The 24,177-nt window shown below is 42.8% G+C and overlaps 1 protein-coding gene across 1 annotated transcript in view; it reads left to right on the top strand.

The window, feature by feature from the left end:
• pappa2 (pappalysin 2) overlaps nucleotides 1-24,177 on the top strand; it is a 266,339-nt gene that overhangs the window by 174,744 nt on the left and 67,418 nt on the right. Inside the window, exons 15-17 of the mRNA XM_078407399.1 lie at nucleotides 913-1,090; nucleotides 8,780-8,993; nucleotides 10,320-10,488. Of these exons, the coding sequence (XP_078263525.1) occupies nucleotides 913-1,090; nucleotides 8,780-8,993; nucleotides 10,320-10,488 (561 nt within the window). The remainder of the gene's footprint in view (nucleotides 1-912; nucleotides 1,091-8,779; nucleotides 8,994-10,319; nucleotides 10,489-24,177) is intronic.

The following is a 24,177-nucleotide window of genomic DNA, read 5'->3' as shown; positions in this document are numbered from 1 at the left end:
CGACAGCGGTGGCGCAACCAAGACAAAACAGAAACCAAACATGTTCAATACTGGCTTGAGTGACAACACGTTGTGTTGAGTGACTTAGGGAACTGTTACATTTAGTTTCATAGTATGAATTTATATAACTATCTTAATATGCATTTCACCGTGTTTTATATAATATTCATATCAGCTCAAAATCATTTAACGACCCCATGGCATTGGTGTCGCGACCCCGTTTGGGGTCGCGACCCACAGGTTGGGAACCACTGCCCTAGTGTGAAACACCTCATCCTGGGCGCAGATATCATATATCATATCATATATATACAGTGCGGAAACAGGCCTTTTCGGCCCACCAAGTCCGCGCCGCCCAGCGATCCCCGCACATTAACACTATCCTACACCCACTAGGGACAATTTTTTACATTTACCCAGTCAATTAACCTACATACCTGTACGTCTTTGGAGTGTGGGAGGAAACCCACGCAGGTCACGGGGAGGACGTACAAACTCCTTACAGTGCAGCACCCGTAGTCAGGATCGAACCTGAGTCTCCGGCGCTGCATTCGCTGTAAAGCAGCAACTCTACCGCTGCGCTACCGTGCCGGAGACGTAGACGGAGGATTTGACGTAGACGGAGGATTTGGGAGTAGGGGATAGAGTTTTTACAGGAAACAGGGTGGGAAGAAGTGTAGTCAAGATAGCCATGGGAGTGAGTAGGTTTGTAGGGATAGTCTCCCTTGTCCTCGCCTAATATTGAATCAATCTAATATTGAATCAGTCCAGTCAAAAAGAGTTGAGGAAACAACTAAGTATTTTTGAAAGGAAACTATTCCAGATCTTGCTTGGGATTTATCAATGCACTGGTGATTATTAGCTTATGGGTTACTGGATGAAAGGTATTAAATCTCCTTGCTTGTGTTTCAGACAGAAGTTTCCCTCTTTTGCAAGCATGGAAAATGGGACGGAGCTGTGACCTGTGAACCCATTGACTGTGGTATTCCTGACCACTCTCAAATCTATCATGCCACCTTCTTTTGCCCGGAAGGCACTACTTTTGGAAGCCACTGCATCTTCTCATGTAATCCACCAGCTATATTACAAGGTATGGAAATATTATCATTTTACATTTAGTTTCAAATAAGCACATCAAATGAGATGACACAAAGCGCTGGAGTAACTCCGCAGTCAAGCAGCATCTGTGGAGAACACGGATAGGCAACGTTCCGGGTCAGGATCTTTCCTCAGATGAAATGAAAGAGCTGAAATATAAAAGTTACTTCCCTATATTTAAAAAGATTGGGACAAAAAAAAAGAAAATAACAATGCTCAACTGGAGTGGCCCTGAGCCCAGTGTAAGCAGCAGGTATTTTGGAAGTTTGACCCTAAATGATTTGAAAACTTGTGTTTATTAAATTTGGATTATGGTAAGCAAAAATTAGCCAGTGATCCTACACCTTAAATAAACAGAAAATACTGGTAAAACTCACCAGGTCAGTCGGCCTCGGTGGAAAGAGTAACAGTCAATGTTTTGGGTCTATGATCTTGAGCCAGAACTTGGACAGAGAAATATGCACCAATTTTCGACAGCAGAGATTAGTTTAGAGATACAGTGTGGAAGCAGATCCTTTGGCCCACCAAGTCCGCACTTACCAGTGATCATCTGTACAAAAGTTATATCCTCCGCATAGGAACAATTTACAGAAGTCAATTAACCTGCATGTCTTTGGAATGCGGGTGGGAACTTGAGCACTCAGAGAAAGTTCACGAGGAGAACGTACAAACTCTGTTCAGACAGCAATCATAGTCAGGATCAAACCTGAGTCTCTGGTGCTGTAAAGCTGCAACTATATCGCCGTGCCGCAGGGGAATAATGAGTAGACTGCAGGAAATGGTAGCGATAGGCTGTCAAAATGACATAATGACAACAGTTAACAGCTGCACATTAAGCTTCTGTGTATGTGATACTTAGATCACAGTTTATTATTGTCATGCATATTGAGTACAGTGCACAGCTTTTTTTTGCAAGCGATCCAATCAGATCAGATAATATTATACACTAGACCAAGTGGACCCATTGGGCCCAAACCTCTCCTGCATTGGTACAGCACTCTCTCCTCCCCCCTCCCATCTCCCCCCCTCCCTCTTCCCCTCCTCCCCTCCTCCCCCTCCCTTTCTCCCTCCCCTCCCCGCCCCCTTCCCCCCCACTCCATCCCCCTCAACCCCCCTTATCCTCCCTCCACCCCCTCCCTCCCTCGGAGATAGATTTAAACTTTAAAATGTGAATAACTTAAAAAAGATAACACCGATTTTAATTAAACTTCTTCCATTAGCACCAAAGGGACGACGGTGAATAAGGTGGGCCTAAAATTGTTGCGCTATCGTGTACCGTTTTGGCTGTAGTTTAGGAACGAACAAACAAACAAATTAGAGTTTTAGTATATAGATAAATACAATCGGGGCAAACTCAAGTCCAATAGGGAGAGAACATGGGAAGATATAGAATGTGGAACATAAAATATAATTAGAAATGATTCCAGATTTAAAGTTTAAAAAGAGATTTCAAGGAGTGGTATTGGATGGTAGTAGATCCTCATAAGGTCAGAAGGTCCTGTTAGGAATAAAATTAGGCCGTTTGGCCCATCAAGTCTACTCCGCCATTCGATCATGGCTGATCTATCTCTCCCTCCTAACCCCATTCTCCTGCCTGCTCCCCATAACCTCTGACACCTGTACTAATCAAAAATCTATCTCTGCCTTAAAAATATCCACTGACGGATATCCTCTACAGCCTTCTGCGGCAAAGAATCCCACAGATTCACCACCCTCTGACTAAAGAAATTTCTCCTTATCTCTTTCCTAAAAGAACGTCCTTTAATTCTGAGGCTACGACCTCTCGTCCTTGACTCTCCCACTTGTGGAAACATCCTCCACATCCATTCTATCCAAGCCTTTCACTATTCTGTATGTTTCAATGAGGTCCCCCCTCATTCTTCTAAACTCCAGCGAGTACTGGCCCAGTGCCGACAAACATTCGTCATAGGTTAACCTACTCATTCCTGGGATCATTTTTCTAAACCTCCTCTGGACCCTCTCCAGAGCCAGCACATCCTTCGTTAGATATGGTGCCCAAAATTGCTCACAATATTTCAAATGTAGCCATACAAGTGCCTTCTGGAGCCTCAGCATTAACATCCCTGTTTTTGTATTCAAGCCCTCTTGAAATAAATGTTAGCATTGAGTTTGCTTTCCTCTGAGAAGAGCACGCAACAAGTCACCATGCTCCGGCACCAGCTTGAATCTTCTATTGTTGATGGTAAGATTGTGGGATCTCCCTGAGAGGCAAGACTTGTACAAGAAGAAACTGCAAATTATATAAAAAATGAGCCAACTTGATATAAAAGCAGAAAGTGATAAATGCAGCAAACTCAGGCTGTTTGCTCCCCTGAATGGTGGAAAGAACATAGAACAGTACAGGAACAGGCTCGTCTGTCCACAATGTCTTTGCCATACATGACGCCGAATTAAACTAATCTCCTCTTGATCTATATCCCTCCATTTTCCGCGTATCCATGCGCCTATCTGAAAGTCTCTTAAATGCCACTATCATATTTGCCTCCACCACCACCCCTGGCAGCATGTTCCAAGCACCCTTAAAAATAATCTTCTATACTGATGCTTTACGTAAGTGAGATGTGCAGAATAATGTTGGAATTTCAAAGATTAACCAAGCACAGGAAATGATGTGCGTATTAAACATACGTATCTCAAACCCTCTAAGATAGAAGCTAATATATGAGAAGCAGCTGAGATACTTGTCAACAAATAGGAAAACTTTGTGGTTGGAGTCAGATTGTTACTGCTCGTTATCTGAACCTTTGATCACTCCAAAGACGTACAGGTATGTAGGTTAATTGACTGGGTAAATGTAAAAATTGTCCCTAGTATGTGTAGGATAGTGTTAATGTGCAGGGATCGCTGGGCGGCGCGGACTTGGTGGGCCGAAGGGCCTGTTTCCGCGCTGTATCTCTAAAAAAAAATCTAAAAATTAAATTGATCTTGGGGGATTTTGCTCAAAATAATACATTGGCAAAGAAATATTGAAAAATAGTTAAGGAGTTGATGGACCTTAAATCATAGCTAAATCAAGGAAATGCTAAAACTATGCTAATAGTGATGAATTGTTCATTAATTAAAATATATAGTTAATTAACTTTCTTTAATTCCTATTACCCTATTTAAAGCTAAACCTAAACCTATTTAAAGCTAAGGTTCATAATTGCATGGTCTGACAGTTGAACATGGGAGGTTAGTGTTAATCCGAAACCATTAATATCACTCCTAGGTTGAGTAAGGTATTGTAGACCCAAACGTGTGTGTAGCGATCTTCAGATAGTATAAGAGTAAAGAGCATAGCACAGGAACAGGCCCTTCGGCCCATAAGGTCTGACAGATATATCATCCTCTGCCTGCACATGATCCAAATCCCTCCATTTCTTGTATCCGTGTGCCTATTTAAAAGCCTCTCAAACACCATAGTCGTGTCTGTTTCCACCACCACTCTTGGCAGCACGTTCCAGGCCCCCACCGCTCCCTGCGTAATAAACAAAATTGGCCCTTAGAACTTCTTTAAGCTTTCCCCCTTTGACCTTAAGACTAAGGCTAGTCTTTGACATTTCCACCCTGGGAAGAAGGTTCAGGTGAGGAACATAAATGTCTCTATAAAGGAGATGGTGTTATCGGTAAACTTAAATATCAAATTGGCATTGGACTTGGTCACACAATCATAGGTGTACAGTGAATAAAGCAAAGGATTGAACCCACAACCCTGAGATGTGTTCCATATTTTTCAGTTTGCACATTGCAGGGGTCTAGATTGTCCGAAGACTGGTGCTAATGTGGGCCAGTAACAATGTTTCATTATGGCCAAAGTTAGAGCCATTGAGCAGTAGTCATTGAGCCAAATTATTTAACTTTTCTTGAGGACCAGAATAATTGAGGTATCGTTGAAGCAGATAGGGTTAGAAGACTGTTCAAGCGAGAGGTTGAAGATGTCAGAGCAGACTGTAGCCAGTTGATTGGCGCACAATTTAACTTTCAAAGAGCTCCCCCTCCCCTCCCCCCACTCACCATCAACAACACCACTGTCACATCTGTGGAGTCATTTAAGTTCCTTGGAACCATCATCTTCAGGGACCTTAAATGGGGGGCCACCATCGACTCCACAGTCAAAAAGGCCCAACAGAGGATGTACTTCCTGTGGCAACTGAGGAAACACAATCTGCCACAGGCAATGATGGTCCAATTCTACATTGCTATCATTGAGTCCGTCCTCACCTTCTCCATCATGGTCTGGTTTGGCTCAGCCACAAAGCACGATATCCGGAGGCTGCAACGGATCGTTCGATCAGCTGAGAAGGTTGTTGGCTGCAACCTTCCCCCCATTGACAAACTGTACACTGCAAGGGCCAGGAAGCGAGCGGGCAAGATCATCTCTGACCCCTCTAACCCTGGCTACAAAATCTTTGAAGCACTTCCCTCTGGAAGGCGACTCCGGACTGTCAAAGCAGCCACAGCCAGACATAAAAACAGCTTTTTTTCCCACGAGTAGTAGTTCTACTCAATAACCAAAGTCTGTAGTCTCTTTTTTGCTCTGGTTTATTTTCACCCACATATTTAGACAGTAATGTTGCATCCTTATTGTTTTGGTGTGGTTATGCTTTATTCTTAATTGTTAACTGTATGTTTGTATTGTCATTTGTGAGCGGAGCACCAAGGCACATTCCTTGTATATGCACATACTTGGCCAATAAACTTATTCATTCATTCATTTCAGAATCTGTCGAGCTGCTTTGTAAGTGTTCAGTAGATCTGATCTCTACCACCGAGATTTATGGGACAAAGTCTATGGGGGATGAGAGTATGAACCATGTCAGGATATTGTACGCCTGCTCAAAATCGGCGTAAAAGTCATTGAGCTGATCTGATAGAGACGTGTCATTGCCAAAGGTCGACCCTGATACTAAAACAAAACTCACACATCAAACTAGTGAAAAAGTTTACAGCTAGCCAAATCGCGGCTGCCATTTAGCCAGCTGTTAAAACTGTCTGAACGGTTGGAGATGTACAAAACCTTTCCAAAGCAGTCAGAAATTAATCAAACTATTTGGAAAAGGTCTGAGAGATTATTTTAAGTTTGAGAAAAAATTAAACTGAAATACTGGAAAACATTTAACTATGCAGAATCAGTTAAAGAAAGTTTACATAAAATCTTAATTAAAAACATCAACAAAAAATATTGAGATCAATCCTATCCTATGAAGGAGAAATTATTGGGGAGAAATCCTTTATCTTGCACTAGCTTGCTAAGCAGATTCCAAAGCCTCTTAACACCATTATCTTATCTGCTTCCACCAACATCCTTTGCAGCACATTCCCGGCACCTTCCACTCCATGGGTAAAAAAAGAACTTGCCATGCATATCTCCTTTAAACTCTCCCCCCCTCTGACATTAAAGCTAGGCCCCCTAGTCTTTGACAGGAGGCTGCAGATGCTACCATTTGGAGCAAAATAATGAGAGGTGCTAGAGGAATTAGGGAGGAGGATCAGGCAGCATCTATGGAGGGAAAGAACAGGCACCGTTTCAAGTCTAGACCCTTCATTTGGACAGCACAGATGGAGGTCTCTAGACCGAAATGTTAACTGTCAGTTTCCTACACACTTGCTATCTCCAAAGCACAAGTGCGTGGAACCATTGTTCCATGCTCCACAGTTGAACACCAGGAGAAGCCCAATGTCCAAGGGTAGAATGTTTGAATGTCCATGTAGAATTCCCGGCAAGTTTGGGATATGCATTCAAACCAGGATTAAAATCACGAAAGATAATGGCACTTACCCAGAAAGGCACAGTGGCGTAGTGAGAGAGATGTGGCCTAAAGTCACCAGACACCCAGGTTCGATCCTGACTAAGGGGGCTGTCTGTATGGAAGTTGTACATTCACCCCTGTGACCACGTGGGTTTTCTCTGGGTGCTCCACTTTCCTCCCGCATTCCAAAGATGTACCGGTTTGTATGTTTATTGGCTTCAGTAAAATTGTAAATTGTTCCTAGTGTGTAGGATAGTGCTAGTGTATGGGGTTGTTTGCTGGTCGGCGTGGACTTGGTGGGGCGAAGGAACTGTTTCCGCACTATATCTCCAAAGTCACCAGCAGTTCACTGTGCAGCTAGTGGGAATTCCCTGCCTAGGGTTAGCCCAGGAATGGGAGAGATCTTTAGGCATATTTGGAGAGATAAGTGGGTAAAATGTTTTGAAAATGAGCTTTGGTGTATTTTAAGTGTAAGCTGAAAAGCATACCTCTGATAGAAGCATGTATTTTTTAGATCAAAACTATAGAAAAAAATAATTCTAAGGGGTTATTTGAAAGAATCAGACATTCTTTGAGTGTCAGAGATGTTTCTTGACCTGCGGGGATATCCCAACATTTTGAGCGGCTGTTGAAGTTGACAGGAATTGGAGAAAGGACATCAAGTCTGCAGTAAACCAAATGTTCATTGACTTGGTTTTCTAAAGCTTTTTACTCAATTTATTTCTGGTCTTGATTATGGAAAGATTGGTGACAACTGCAATACAAATGTAATATACTGCAAATGCTAGAGATTTGAAATAAAACCAGAAAATGTTATTCTTTGAATAACAACACAGTCCTCTGCTGTGCAGTCTTGAATTACTGAATCTTTGTTGGGATCACGGGGCTTCTCTTTTGGCAAAGTGCTTTGTTGTAATGGCAACCCATTGCTTTACCACTTTGGAATGAGACTAGTGTTGTGGGTAGAGTATAATCATTCAGGCAGCTGTTTGCATGTTGGGACTGTCAATGGCCTCAGTGGTTCAATGCATTTTTATGTTACCATGTGTATCAATGTGCAGTGAAATTCTTTTTGTGCATGCAGTTCAGTTAGATTATTGCCTTACACAAGTACAATCTCTAATTAAATACAGAATGCACAGAAATAGCCCACTGAGTCCATATGCAAGAGTCACCAGGTTTTGGTGCCATTTTCAAAGTCCCAGCGGCAGCTTGCCATTAAAGCCCAATGCAGCCGCCGCTTCCATCCTCCATCCAGATCGCCAGCGACCAGCCTGTCGTCCCTCTCTCTTCAGCATTCATGTCCTGGGGGCACCTCCGGCAGCTGACCTTGAGGGTGCGGAAGGCAAGACCTCTGGTTCTTACTGGTCCTTTCTCCAGCTTCCGCCGCCGTTCCTGAACCTTCCCATTCTCAGTCTCCGGGGCCGAGCAGCAGACAATCTTCGGACAAATCTCCCACTCCCAGAATTTACTTTTAGTGGCTGTGCTCAAAATCCGATTAGTGAGAGGACCGAACTGAGTGAGTAGAATTATTTGAGAGTATTCAAGAGCCCTAGTTTGCCAAATCACTGCTCAAAACACTCTCACCAGTCATCCGTGTCATCCTCTGATCAATCAATTAAGTAAATGCTGGGATCACTCTGAACATGAGGTTTCAGTTTGCAATTCTTTTGTTTTAAGGGCTTTATGTTGTGAATTATGATGTTGTCATAACCTGTTTAAAGCTTTGGGAATTGCCAACAGCTTATACCTAAATTAAAACCAAGTGTATTTGAAACACCATCAGTGGAGCTGGTATTTATCAGATCTTCAATGTTCGCTCGTAATTTTGATGCCTGATGTTTTGACAGCTGCTCGGCTAGATATACTGTAGGAGAGGGCAAAGAACGTGGGGAAACTGCTACTGCATTCATGGCTTTTGTCTCTAGGTGATAATTACTTCCTGAAGTGTATGGAAGATGGCCTCTGGTCGTTCCCTGAAGCCTTCTGCAAGGTGGAATGCCATGCCCCTCCACCAGTGGCTAATGCCAGGCTGCTGGTGTCAAGGTGCCTCCAAGGAGCTCATGACGTTGGTTCCATCTGCAGATACAAGTGCAACCCTGGCTATTACATACACGGGACCAATGATAAACGGTCCAGGAAGTAAGTACGATTAAACATGAAGTGGTAGTTCCAGGGTGATTCTGATCTGGTTGTTATGATCAGAGGCGCCAGGTATGTCCTCTGAAGAGAGCAGGACAACTGGTGAAGTCCACTGGCTTCAAATGAAAGGTACGACTGTAGATAACATCTGGCTAATATGTTTAAAAAAGCAGGCAGTTCTGCTACAATGCATGTTTCCATAACACGAGTTGGATATAATGCAAGTGATAAATTAGGGAATGGTATTTGCCAGTCAAATTGTTTACAACTTGATTTTCAATGGGAACTAAAGAAACACTTAAAAATTACCTTGGAAATTGACAAGCAGAAAAAAATGTTGGATTTAAACAGTATAGCAAGGCAAAAAAAATCATGTTTGATGTAACCTCCCCACAGTAATCAGACACCATTATCTCTTAAGAACACAGTTACTACTTTAACTGAAGTATGCCATTGAAATTGACAACCAATCACTCATAGTAACACTTGTGCAATGAAACTCTGTTGAACCATGTAAAATACAGCCTTTAGTATTTTTAGCTAGCTGTGTCTTTATTTTTGAAAATCTGGCATGGAAAAATATCTTCGTAATTATGAGTTTGAAACTCGCGATTCCCCAATCCTCTGCCTCCCCCTCAACCCTTCAGTTGATTTTATAATGCAATTTTTTATAAAACAAAGTTTCTTAGAAAAACAGCTGCATTACATCAGAAAAAAACACATTGCTGGAGTAACTCAGCAGGTCAGGCTGCACCTCTGGAGAACATGGATAGGTGATGTTTCAGATCAGGACTTTTCTTCAGTCTGTATTCAGATTATAAACACAAATTGCCTGAGTAAGTCAGCGGGTCAGGCAGAATCTCTGGGGAAAAAAAGAATGGGTGATGTTTTGGGTCTGAAGAAGGGTCCCGACCCGAAATATCATGCATCCTTTTTCTCCAGAGATTCTGCCTGACCTGCTGAATTACTCCCTCCCGCACATTGTGTCTACCTTTTTTATAAACCAGCATCTGCAATTATTTGTTTCTACGTGCAGTCAGATTATTTCAGATTCAGATTATATCAGAACTACGTATTCTCAGTATCCCAATAGCAGGAGAAGGAGCAATTCTTTTGGATTAGTGTGTGTATAATGAAGAGTGACCCCATCAGGACACCATGTGTGATAGTGAGTGGTCCCATTCATTTGGAGAGTGGGGGACAGAGAGCAAATTATATTGGATAGATAGAAACTATGAAGATGGACAATTTAATGGAAGGCAGTATATATAGTACCAAACAACCATTTTTACTCTTATATAATGTACTGTGTATTTTCATCTGCAGGAGGTTCCTGAAGCTGCAGTGTTTAGAAGGAGGATATTGGGAAGAAGGTGGCTGCAACCCAGTGCTTTGTGACCGACCTCCCTTAGTCTTCGAGGGGATGTACAGTTGCACCAACGGCCTTGAGTTTGACAGTCGCTGCATTATTACGTGCTATGACCACACTAAAAAGGTGAGAAGTGTATTGATTCATTGAACATTCAATCCTTGAATAATTCTACTTATTAAAAACATTGAATTCTGGAAATACTCAGCGAATCAGCAATACTAATGGAGAGAGAAGTGGTCTCTTTACCGTAGGGGAGAACACTTAAAATCAAATTTGTTTAAAGTTGCAGAGATAGGATGGGGTGGGGAGAGCAATGGCAATGAGCATAGAGTCATACATTGTGGAAACAGGCCCTTTGGCCCAACTTGCCCACACTGACCAACATGTCCCATCTACACTAGTCCCACCTGCCTGCGTTTTGGCTCATGTTCCCCTAAACCTATCCATATCCATGTACCTGTCTAAATGTTTCTTAAACGGTGAGATAGTACCTAGTCTGATAACTTTTATTTCAGATGTCCAGCACCTGCAATATTTTGATTTGGAATAACTCCTCTTTGATTGCAGTAGACTAAAGGAAGACGAGAACAGGTAATAGATACTGACAACAGGTTACGGAATGCTGAAGATATGATGGGTAGGAAAATAACTGCAGATGCTGGTGCAAATCGAAGGTATCACAAAATGCTGGAGTAACTCAGCAGGTCAGGCAGCATTTTGGAGACAAGGAATGGGTGACATTTCAGGTCGAGACCCTTCTTCAGACTGATCAAGGATCATCAGTCTGAAGAAGGGTCTCGACCCGTAACGTCACCTATTCCTTCTCTCCAAGATGTTGCCTGACCTGCTGAGTTACTCCAGCATTTTGTGATACCTGAAGATATGATGTTTATTTATGCCTGGTGGAGGTTGATATGAGGGCAATGATCCATTGTGGCGCAATATCTGAGGTGCAGTTTTAGGGAAGTGTGTCATGCCAGGATAAACTAAAATCATCTACCTGCACATGATCCATTCCCACCATATCCATGTGCCTGTCTAATACAGGTGCTCCTTAAGTTACGATGGGGTTTACGTTCCAAGAAACCCATCGTAAACTGAAAATATCGTAAGTCGAAATGCATTTAATACGCCTGATCACGTGGCCGGAAGCGAGCTGTGGCTCGCTACGGGTCGCTGCCATTTGCACCATTGCAAAATCGAAATATCGTAAGTTGCAGCATCGTAAGTCGGGGAGCATCTGTAGTCTATTAAATGCTACGATCATATCTGCCTCCATTACCACCCCTGGCAGCGCGTTCCAGGCAGCACCATCCTCTGTGTTTAAAAATAAATTGCTCCACACATCTCCTTTAAACCTTGCCTCTCACACCTTAAAGCTATGGGTCTCTGGTCTTTGACATCTGCACTCTAAAATCTAGAATACTGCACACTTGTTGAGTGAGTTGTGCTGATATTTCTGGGAGATGGAGTTGGGGCATGTTCTGGATGCAGGTATCTGCCTCTCTCTCACACAAAGGTAATTGCATACACATTGAAACAATTTCCATGCAATCATTTGAAAATCTTTATGATGAAAGATGTTCAGCTGATGATATGGTATGCAGTCATGAGAAAGCTCACATAATTAGCTTCATTTTTCATTGAGTGGCTGACAGTCATTAGCCTTGGTCTGAAGGGAGGGAAATCCAATATATGATTTGCCTTGGAATGGTGATGAAGCATTATTGATGCATCCGTGTACTTGAAACCTTTATTTTAGTCACTTGCATGCTATTTCCCCGAAGTATTTTATATTGAAACTAGAGACCTTTCATATTGTACTTCACCTTTGCATGTAGGAGTGTTCATTATTAAGTGATAATTTATAAGCATTGGAATAAACATTTTAAGCAGCTATTCTTTTTGACATTTTTCCTGGAGATGTCTATATGAATTATGAAGAAGTGGAAGGTATTGGAAATTTCATAGCTAACATGAGTTGGACTCATGCTGCTGAAGTGGAAATAACAACGGATGTATTAGGTCACATTTGGACCCTCGATTACAAAATCTGTCATGAGCTTTAGCAATAAAATGTCTGCCAGTAAAATCCCTATTTCATTGTTATTTGGAATTGGTCACATTGACTTCAGTTCCACTGAACTGCCATTTATTCAGCACCTTATACACGCTTGGATGTTTACTCTGGAGCGTTAGAGGCTGAGGGGAGTCCTGATAGAGGTATATGAAATTATGAGCGGCATAGTAAGATTGACAATCAGAACACTTTTCCTACAGTGGAAATGTCAAAGACTAGTGGGCACAGCTTTAAGGTGAGAAAGGAAACGTTCAAAGGAGATGTGTGAGGCAAGTTTTTTGCACATCTATCCAGGTGTCTTTTACATGTTGTGATGGTACCTATCTCAACTACCTCCCCTGGCAGCTTGCTCCATATACCACCACCCTCTATGTGAAAAAGTTGCCCCTCTAGTTCCTATTACATTTCCCCCCTCTCTCCTTAAACCTATATCTTCTGGTTCTCAATTTCCCTATTCTGGGCCAAAGACTCTTTGCATTAAACCCACCTATTCCCCCCATGATCTTTTACACCTCTAGAAGATCATCACTTATCCTCCTATGCTCCAAGGAATAAAGTCCTAGCATTCCCAACCTCTCCCTCAGGCCCTCAAGTCCCGGCAACATTCTCATAAATTTCCTCTGTACCCTTTCTATAATGTCAAGCTCAGGTGGTTAACCCCTTCCTGTTGGAGAAGGCAATTGCCTTCTGTGGAACAAATGTCACTTGCCACTTCAACACTTGGTCACGAACCTTTGAGTGATGGCATGGTGGCGTAACGGTAGAGCAACTACCTTACAGCGCCAGAGACCCTGGTTCGATCCTGACTACGAGTGCTTGTCTGTACGGAGTTTGTCTGTTCTCCCCTCGACCTGCATGGGGTTTCTCCAAGATCTTTGGCTTCCTCCCACACTCCAAAGACATACAGGTAGATTAATTGGCTTGGTATAAATATAAAATTGTTCCCAGTGTGTGTTGGGTGGTGTTAATATGCAGGGATTGCTGGTCGGTGCGAACTTGATGGGCCGAAGGGCCTTTTGCCACGCTTTATCTCTAAACTAAACTAAACTAAATGTGGGAGCAGTCTCCATTTCCCTACAGTCTCTGCCTCCTCCAAACAGCCTGTGTGGGTTGGTGGTACCAATGGAGAAGTGGCATTAATGACAGATGTCCTCTGATTGCTGCACAGTGAAGGGTCAGATTATCACACTCGGAGTGCATTTTCCGAGGTTAGATGTGCCTCGTGCACAAGGTCATTAACCCCCTAGACGACATAGCCAATGGTCTGGCCTATGTATGGGTGGTCCCTGTAAAATGCTGTCTCTTTAGGTGTATTGATCTCTTCACCTTCTGCAGTGCTTTTCATGCAGCAAAAAATGGTGTCATTGAATTTCTTGGCAAACATGGTGCCATTATTATCTAATGGGCCATACAAAGATTATAAGCAAAGAGAAATGTTTTATGTGCTCTGTTTATAACTGACTCCCCCTGACACCTAGGGGAATGTTCCCAATCATCACCAGTAGTTAATTGGATCTTTGGAGATTTTTGACTCCATTATGAAGTGGTGGCTGGTATTTATTTCATCACTCTTCCTTTGCTCATTTGTGCTGTTTGCAACTCTGGATCCACCCTGAATGCTGTGTTTCATGTGTCACCCACTGCAAGGTCTCCTTGCACCTTCTCTTGTCAAGCTGTACCATGTTCTTGTATCCCAAGGAACACCCTTGGACTTTCATCCTTGGTTTCAAAACCTCCTTTCTTTCACCCTAGCTCATGGCGGCCTCATGATTTAATTCCTCTCATTCACTCGAGAATCTGCCTAGTATCAGCTCATTCCACATCATCCACCAACCGTCTCCCCCATTCACTTTAGCGATCAGTAGTTTAGTTTTAGTTTAGCAATACAGCGCAGAAACAGGCCCTTCGGCCCACTGAGTCCGCACCAACCAGCGATCTCCTATCCTATGCACCAAGGACAATTTACAGATGCCAATTAACCTACAAACCTGTACGTCTTTGGAGTGTGGGAGGAAACTGGACCACACGGAGAAAACCCACGCGGTCACAGGGAGAACGTACAAACTCAGTACAGACAGCACTTGCAGTCATGATCGGACCTTGGTGTCTGGCACTGTATGGCAGCAACTCTACCACTGCGCCACCGTGCCACCCTAACCAATCCTTCAGCTTGTTCACCATCTCTCAGATACCTTGCCCCTTAACTCTCTTGCAGCAAGCCCCAGTTACTCTTTACTCTGCCTTGCCAACTGAATACAGCGCATTCAGAAAGTATTCAGACCCTTCACACTTTTTCCACATTTTGTTACATTTCAGCCTTATTTTAAAATGGATAAATTCTTTTTTTTTATCATCAATCTACACACAATACCCCAGAATGAAGAAGCGAAAACAGGTGTTTAGAAATGTTTGCAAAGTAATTAAAAAGAAATAACTGAAATATCACATTTACATAAGTATTCAGACCCTTTGCAATGACACTCAAAATTGAGTTTAGATAATTAGATATAATTGGATTGATGGTAGGAAGCAGAGGGTGATGTTGGAAGGCTGATCTTTAGACTGGAGATACATGTCTAGTGGTGTGTCTTACGTGTTGATGCTGAGCCCATTGTTGTTTGCCAGCTATATCGATGATTTGGATGGGAATGTACAAGACAAATTTACTTTGCAGACGATTGTAAAGTAGCTAGTATTATGGACAGTGCAGAAGATTATCAAGAATTACAGCAAGATCTTGATGGGCTAAAGAATGGCAAATGGAGTTTAATTCAGATGCTCACGAGGTTGTTACATTTCGGGAAATCAAACCAGAGTAGGACTTCCACAATGAATGATAGGGCACCAGGAGTATTGTAGAACAGAGGGACCCATGAGTTCAAGTACATTACTCTCTAAAAGTGATTCACAGGTAGATAAGGTGGTAAAGAAGGCCTTTGGTATTCAGGCCTTAATCAGTAAGGCCACTGATTAAGTTGGAATGTTATGTTCCAGTTTTGCAACGCTTTGGTGAGGGTGCACTTGGAGTATTAGATTTAGATTTGGTCAACCTGCTGTAGGAACGATGCCATTAAACTGAAAAGCATGCCGTCAAGAATACAAGTATGCCGCCATGATTCAAAGATTGAGTTATAGGGAGAGGTTGGGTGGGCCAGGACTTTATATCTTACAGCTTAGAGGAGACTGAGGGGTGACCTTATACAGGTATATAAAAACAAGAGGGGCATAGATAGGATGTATGCATAGAGTTTTATCCCAGGGTAGGGTAAATTAAGAACTAGAGGTCACAGATTTAAGGTGAGAAGGGACAACGTAATAGGAACCTGAGGGGCAACTATTTCACAAAGAAGATGCTGGGTATATGGAACAAGCTGCCAGAATAAGTGGTACAATAATATAATTTAAAATGATAGGAAAGGTTTAGAGGAATATGGGCCAAATGCAGGCACATGGGACAACCTTAGATGGGGCATCATGACCAGTGTGGATAAGTTGGGCTGAGAGGTCTGTTTCTGTGCTGCATGACTCTATGACACTGAATTGATAGTATTGGCAGATTAAAATAGGTTGTGCTGTGTGTGTGTTTTTGTCTGTCTGTGGCTTTGACAGTTTCTTTTATGTGTTAAAAATACACTATTGGAAAGCATTGGATAGGAACAAAGTGTACTCATTACGTTTAAGGCAGGATACATTGCTGTGTTTGCAATATTAAAATGTTATTGTATTTAATTTTGGTGCCAAAATGCACATGGAGTGACTGCCAATTGGCCACCATATCCCAGGCACAAAAAAAGTAAGTGATAACCCATCAGGTTACTAAACGAGAATGCGATCCTTGCCAGCTGAATGCATTCATGTTCTTCATGGCTTGGTCTTACGTAAGTCACCTTGTCAAAAAAGGAACAAAGGCTGCTTCATCTTTGTAATGGATTGTTTTTCCTCACTGATGCCTGATGACATTTATACAACTCGTGGCTCTGAAAGGTATGCAGATGATGAGGCAGAATTTGCAGTTGGATGTGAATCACCTGCACTCAATGCTGACTTATGTGGGGAAAAAGTCAAACTTTACTCTGTGGGCTTGCAGGGGTGGTAGGGGGTGCATACGTCTAGCAAGAACCTTTGGAAACATCCAGGACAAATCTTTTAGGTGAGAGCTTCCATGGTACAAGGGCTCTTTCCCCCATATGGCTGGGGGAAACAGGGCTCACCAACAAAAGGGCAAAGTAACATTTGACAGTGGAATGGCAAGGTTATCAAGACATGGAAACCTTCAAAAACATAAAATAAATTAAAGGACAAACTTGGAAAGAATTTGCACTTCCTAATACCATGTATCTAAGTGAATGAATTGTTACGTTTAGGTTTATTATTGTCACATATATCAGGTACAGTGAAAAACTTTGTTTTGCATGCTATCCAAACAGATCAGATAACATTATACATAAATACAATCAAGTCAAACTCAAGTACAATAGATACAGCAAAGTGAGAGATACGGAGGCAGTATATAATGCCTAGAATTATAGCATGTCAGTTCCATAGATAAAGTCTGATCTCTGGAATGGGGTGAAGGTGAAATGGACAGGTCCTAACTTATGGAAGGTCCATTTGGAAGCCTGATAACAGGGAAAGAAGCTGTGTCTCTGTCTGGTGGTGCACTCTTTCCAGCTTCTGTGCCTTCAGCTGGACTTGAACAGGGAGAAGAAGGAATGACCAGGGTGAAACAAGTCTTTAATTCTGTTGGCAGCTTTTTCATGGGAGCGTGAAGTATAGATGGATTCAAAGGTGGGACATTTGGCCTGTGTGATGGACTGGGCTATTACATCTACAGCTCACTGCAATTTCTTGAGGTCTTGGGCAGAGCTGTTCCCAAACCAAGCTGTGAAGTAACCCGACATGATGCTTTCTATGGTGCACCTGTAGAAGTTTGTAAGAGCCATTGGAGACTGACCAAATTTCTTCAGTCTCCTGAGGAAACAGAGGTGTTGGTGTGCCATCTTGGCTGTCGCATCCATGTGGTTGGCCCACGACTGATCATTGATCATGAATGCCGACGAGCTTGAAATTATTGGTTTTTAATAAATAAATTAGGATTCAAATGTATTTTTACAGCAAGAAGCCTTTAAACAGTTTATCCTGAAGCCCTTGATGCCATTGCCTTCATTGGATTTGAAGGAAAGGATCAGTTCCTTCATCCCTCCGGCCTGGCATAGGTTTCTTTGGTGAGCATCAGACACGAGGCGTTTTACCCAAGTTCCAGTTCCCATGCTGAACATCTTAAGGAGTCCAATGTTGGATTATTGACTTCCCAGTGGTCAACAGTTGACGGCATTTTCCAGACCTTGCTCTCTGCGTGTGTCCTCAAAGGTGGAACTTAGATTCATTTATGTAAATGATGGCAGTTTAACTACCTTTTTTAAAACTTTTAAAAACTATTAGTGATACAGCTTGAAAACAGGCCCTTCAGCCCACTGAGTCTGTGCCGACCAGTGATCACCCTTATAAACTAACGCTATCTTACACACTCGGGACAGTTTTATAATTTTTTATCGAAGCCAATTAACCTACAAACCTGTATGTCTTTGGAGTGTGGGAGGAAACCGGAGCACCCGAAGAAACCTGCACAGTCACAGGGAGAACGTACAAACTCCGTACAGACAGTACTCGTAGTCAGGATCGAACCCGGGTCCCTGGCGAGGTAAGGCAGCAGCTCTACTGCTGTGCCATTGTGCCGCCCACTGTAAATTTCATTGATAACATAAGTTGTCATTGCAGGATACTATTCTGTATGTATTCTTGCCTTGGTTGTTGTGTGCGTGTGTGTGTGTCTGGTGGGTGTTGAGTAGGTGGGGATGGATCATGGTTCTGATCATGGGTCATCAGTGTGAGTAGTTAGGTTTTCTAATAAAGACACAGGTTTCACCAGTAAACATTGGGCAAGGTTATCACCTCTAAGGGTTACCTGCCTTAACTCCATGGCACACCAAATCTCCAACTTTTTTCCTGGTCATCCTTTGATAGACATAAATTATGGAGGGATAAGTTCAATTCATGTAGATGCTAATGGCTGGTTTATTAGGATGTATGAAAAATTCACTTAAAACATAACAGTAGGAACAAATGGATCTTTTCCAGGTCAGTGGGCTGTAATTAGTAGTGTACAGCAGACTTCAATATTGGCTGCAGATTTTCACAATTTATATTAACAACTTAGAGGTAAGGATGTAATTACTGAAATTTTGCAAATCACGCAGAGTTAGGCTGGAATGTGAGCTTTGTAGAACGACACAAAGGGGCATAGACTGGTTAAACAAGTGGGGAAGATGGGTTATAATGTGAGAAAATGTGCAATTATGGAATATAATCGGTGAATGGAATATCGTTTTTAAAAGATGAAGAAATGAGAAATGATTGCATACAGATTGATCATGATGAGTTAGTTCATGAAGCTCAGAAAACAAACATGTGGGTCATTTGAGGAACACAAATAGGAAAGCCTTGGAGGAATATGGGTCAAATGCAGGAAGGTGGGAACCACGTAGATGGGGCATCTTGGTCGGCATGGATAAATTGGACCGAAAGGATGTTTCCTTGCCATATGACGCTATGACTGCTCTGCTGCAGTGGGATTGAAGTATTATGAAGTGCATGAAGGGATTAAGGAAGTCTTCCTGTGAAATGACATGGAGCTTAGTTAATTCCACCTTTGACACAGTTTTTTCTTTTGCACCCAATGCAGTGTGTGCTTGTCTTGAAGATGGTGCATGATGTCCCATGAAGAGCTAGTGAGCAAAAGTAGCCAAGGCTCAGAGAGTTTAGAGGACACAGTAATCCCACTGAGAGACAGGAGATTCTAGGAGGGATTAACAGGGTAGATGCCGGCCAGCTGTTCCCCTGAGTGGAGCCAGATGGCCCAGTCTCATATTGGAGATCAGCCATTTAGGACTGAGAGTTTCTGTATAGAGATGGTTGCCAATCTCAGAAATCCTTTACCTTGGGTCTTTGGTGCTCAGGTTTTGAATATATTTGTGGCTAAGATCACAATATGCAGCAGGGAAAGTGTCCAAGGTACAGGATTAGCCATGAGTCAGTGACAGTGCACGCTCACTCGATCACGTGACTGACTTCTCCATCTATTTCCTGAGTCTCTGAAGTCCTCGAGCTAATCTTATACAGGTGTATAAGATCATGAGTGGAATAGATAGGGTAAATGCACAAAGTCTTTTATCCAGAGTAGCACAATCAAGAACCAGAGGACATAGGTTTAAGGTGAAGGGGCAAAGATTTAATAGGAACCTGAGGGGCAACATTTTTACACAAAAAAGAGTGGTAAGTGTATGGAACAAGCTGCCAGAGGAGGTAGTTGAGGCAGGTATTATTGCGGCATTTAAAAAACATTTGGGTAGGTATATAGATAGGGTAGGTTTAGAGGGATATGGGCCAAATGCAGACAGGTGGAACTAGAGTAGATGGGGCATTATGGGCAAGTTGGGTCAAAGAGCCTGTTTCCACACAGTATGACTACATGACTATGCCATAAGGTGACAGTACATGTAATGTTGTATGAACATCCTATTCCTGCTTTAAATTTTGATTTTGTCCATCATGTACATTTAAAATGTTCTTGCAAGAAGACGATGAGAAAAGCCAGCCATTGGTAAACAGCTGGAACTTAGCAAGCTTTAGAAACCTAACCAAGTCAGGTTTACCCGGCAGTTCTGAGCAATTTACAGTGACCTGATTTGCCTTTCTTGCAAGAATGACAAAGGCATGTCCCAGGCTAGCAGCTAAACATTGCAAACTCCACAGCTAGCCCTAGATCTCCCGTAGCAATGGCACAAACACTCCACTGGTGTTACATTAACAAATGAGCAGCATTGTTACTGTCCCAGCACAGGGCATTGAGTAGATTTCTAAAGGGCCTGTCTCCTACTTCATGGCAACCAACCATGCACCATCATGGTATGCAGGTTGAGGATGCCAACATGTCAGCCATTGAAGCGAGCACCAACTGCAGGCTCTGTACTACCCGAGGTAAAAGCTTGTGTTTTATTCCAAGTTTCTTGCAGAGCCCAGGGTGCATGGTATGTCCTTAAAGACGATCCTGGTGATAACTGGTAGTGGCGACTGTCTAGTCCACGCATGCTATAGTTTGAGCAGCTGGTTTGCCTCATCCATTCATTGCACATTATCCAGTGTGCAGTCACCAGCTGCCTACAGGATGTCCATGACCTCGAGGTTATGCAGTGAAGCCAGAACAAGACATGTCCTTGTGGAGAAATGTAATTTGTACCTGCAGTGAAGATTGACAAGGATATTGCCAGGACTTAAGGGCCTGAGGTACAGGGAAAGTTTGGGCAGGTTAAGAATTTAATCCTTGGAGTTCTGGAGGGTGACGGGTGATCTTAAAAAAAAAACATGAGGAGAATAGATAAGGTGATTGCATAGAGTTTTTTACCCAAGGAAGGGGAATCTAGAACCAGGAGGCATAGGTTTAAGGTGAGGGGGGCAAGATTTAATAGAAACATGAGGAGCAGCCTTTTCACTCAGAAGGAGGTGGGTACATAGAACCAGCTGCCAGAAGAGTTACTTGAGGCAGGTACTGCAACAGCATTTAAAAGACACTTGGACAGGTACATGGAAAGGAATGTTTTAGAGGGATATAGGCCAAATGCAGGCAAATTGGATTATCTTAGATGGAGCATATTGGTTGGCATGGATGAGACGGGCCTGTTTATGACTTTCATCAGCACAAGGCAAAGATGTTACTTAACAATCTCAGTTATGGAAACTCGCTCAAAGGACAAGAACTTAATCATGTGTACCTGCAAATATGCAAAACAAGTGTTAATAAACTAGTTAATGTAACTATAATGAATTAAAAACAGAACCCTGTGGAAAATGAAACAGTTAACATTTCATGCCATGGACTCTTAATGAGAGTTATGCATCACGTTATCTGTCAGGTACCGGAGGTTCGGTAGGTGTTACCAGACGAATTGTGTATTATCACAGTAAAGGAAGTCATAATTTTTGACCAAGTTATGCTTGGGCCAGCAAAGCTTGCTCAGCCCAGTGGTTCATCTTCTTGCACTGAGGAATGAACTCCGATCCAGCTTGGTCTCCGTGTAGTAACAGGAAAGGCATGGCAAGCTGCGAGCCACGGCTATACCTCGACCCGCTTGGAGTGGTCCAAGGCTCGTTTACTACTTGACCCTGAAGTCCGGGAACCAGTGAGGTGAATGGAGGGCAACGGCAGCGGATGCTGGATAAGGGCTGTTTTCAAAATGGCAGCGAATGGAGGAGCGGATTGGTGCCGCCAGGGCAATGGGCTTTTAAGCCCAAGATAAGACTGTACTCTTAAGATCTTTGAAACTTTGGTGGCGCCAGAAACATGGCGTCTCTTTGTGTACTACTTCAGTAAAATTGATTACACTGTAGCGGCCCCTGGTGGTGAACCATGTGCAGTACTCGGCTCGGGAGAGGTCACGAGGTGCCCCGGGGGTGAATGGGAAGGTGGTGCTAGGCAGAGAGGAGAGAGAGGGTATAGAGTAGTGATGTAGGGAATTAAAGTGGTGTTGGACGAACTTCATGTGCTGCCTCATTCTTTGACGGACAACTCTGTGTCCGCCACAATACAATTATTGCACTTTTGTACTTATTTATGATTGTGCTTATCTATAGTATGATTTTACTGGATTGTATGCATACCAAGAATTACACTGTACCTTGGTACATGTGACAATAAAGTATCAAAAGTTTAGTTTAGTTTAGAGATACAGCGCGGAAACAGGCCCTTTCGGCCCACCGGGTCCGCGCTGACCAGTGATCCCCGCACATTAACACTATCCTATACCCACTAGGGACAATTTTTACATTTACCAAGCCAATTAACCTACAAACCTGTACGTCTTGGGAGTGTGGGTGGAAACCGAAGATCTCGGAGAAAACCCACGCAGGTCACGGGGAGAACGTTCAAACTCCGTACAAACAGCACCCGTAGTCGGGATCGCACCCAGTTCACCAGCGCTGCATTCGCTGTAAGGCAGCAACTCTACCGCTGTGCCAACGTGCCGCCCCAAATTGTATTGAAAGCTGTATTGAAAGCTGAGAATAAAATCCTGCTTAGCTGGAAGGCTTGTGCTTGAGCTAAGACGTGTCTTGGGAATGTACAGAGACCTTTTCGTGATTATATCGATCTTTGAAACTTCATCTGTGCAGTGAGGAATTCTGTCCTACCTAAAATGCATTGTGACTGACCTTGGAATGAATAAGGAGCTGTGAAACCAGGCATTTCAGTCTTCATTGCCCTGTGTAACACTGAAAGGGTTTTTACATTTACAAATCTACCTGATTTACCGCTCTTCAATTGTAACACGCGTGGACCTTAAATCAGAGCATATTCCACTGCAAAACAAAGATATTCATTTTAATGGGAACATGAAATTCCCCCACCCTGTTACACCGATCATAAAAACTCGCCTTTTTTTGATGTGGAGTCTGACTGGATCCAATTCCAGACATTGTGTGTATTTTGCTTTGTCACTGACTCTGCTGCAAGCAGTCTGCAGCTACAACTCTGAAGCCCATAAAAGATGCCTTCCTGTCAGAATAAAAGCCTAACACCTTTTCCCTTTAACCCTCGGTTTACCTTTTTAATGTTCATAAGTTATAGGAGCCGAATTAGGCCATTTGGTCCATCAAGTCTACTCTGTCATTCAATCATGGCTGATCTATCTTTCCCTCTTAGCCCATTCTCCTGCCTTCTCCCCTTAACCCCTGACACACATACTAATCAAGAATCAGCCAATCTCTGCCTTAAAAATACCCAATTACTTGGCCACCACTGTCTGTGGCAATGAATTCAACAGATTCACAATCCTCTAACAAGGGAAATGCATTGCAGTTCACGAAACATATGATTAGCATGTGTTCCTGTTTGAATGTAATCACAGTATCCACAGGTCTATTGTGCACTTGGTTTCTCTATTTTAAATATTGAAACAGGGAGATCAGTGATGAGAATTGTGGGACATAATCCATGGGGATATTCAAAATCCAATTGAATGTCACGGTTTATAGAGTGAGCATTTCAAATCAAGAATGTCCATGGGGCTTGACATTCCCTGAGTTTATTTTTAAGCAGCAAGTTATTCCCTGATTATGAGTTTAGGAGCTATTCAGTTGTTTAGAACGACCATTTATTTTGTTTAATCACAAATGATGCGCCAATATGAGGGATCACCTTGGAAATGGGCTGATGTTGTCTCTATTTTCTTCCATGTTCTCCTGCAGAAGAGGTCTCATGGTCTTCCTCTATATTCCAGCAGATATTCATGAAAAGAATGTCAGATAAAAATTTGTTTGCCCTCTCACACTAATGCGGTGATCAAAAAGGTGCATCAGCGTACTTGCTTTCGACAAATACACTCTAGAAAGTATTCTGACGGGCAGCATCTAATTCGGGTGAGGCAATAGCTCTGCTCATGATGGCCTAAGCCTGCAGGGAGTAGTGTACACAGCTCAGTCCATCACAGACTAGCCATTTCCTTCCTTCTGGTCAATTTTCATGGTACGTTGCATCAGGAACGCTGGAAGTATTGTCAAGGATGCCTGCTATTCTGGCCATTACCTTTTCTCTCTCCTACCTTCTGGGAAAAGAGACAGTAGCTTGAAAGCTTGGATATCCAGACTTAAGAACAGGTTCTTCCCCATTTTTATCGGACTGC

This window comes from Rhinoraja longicauda, chromosome 11 (genome assembly GCF_053455715.1).
Source record: "Rhinoraja longicauda isolate Sanriku21f chromosome 11, sRhiLon1.1, whole genome shotgun sequence".
In the NCBI taxonomy this organism is placed as follows: Eukaryota; Metazoa; Chordata; class Chondrichthyes; order Rajiformes; family Arhynchobatidae; genus Rhinoraja; species Rhinoraja longicauda.
The sequence above is the reverse complement of the archived record's forward strand: the minus strand, read 5'-3'. Positions and strand labels throughout refer to the sequence as shown.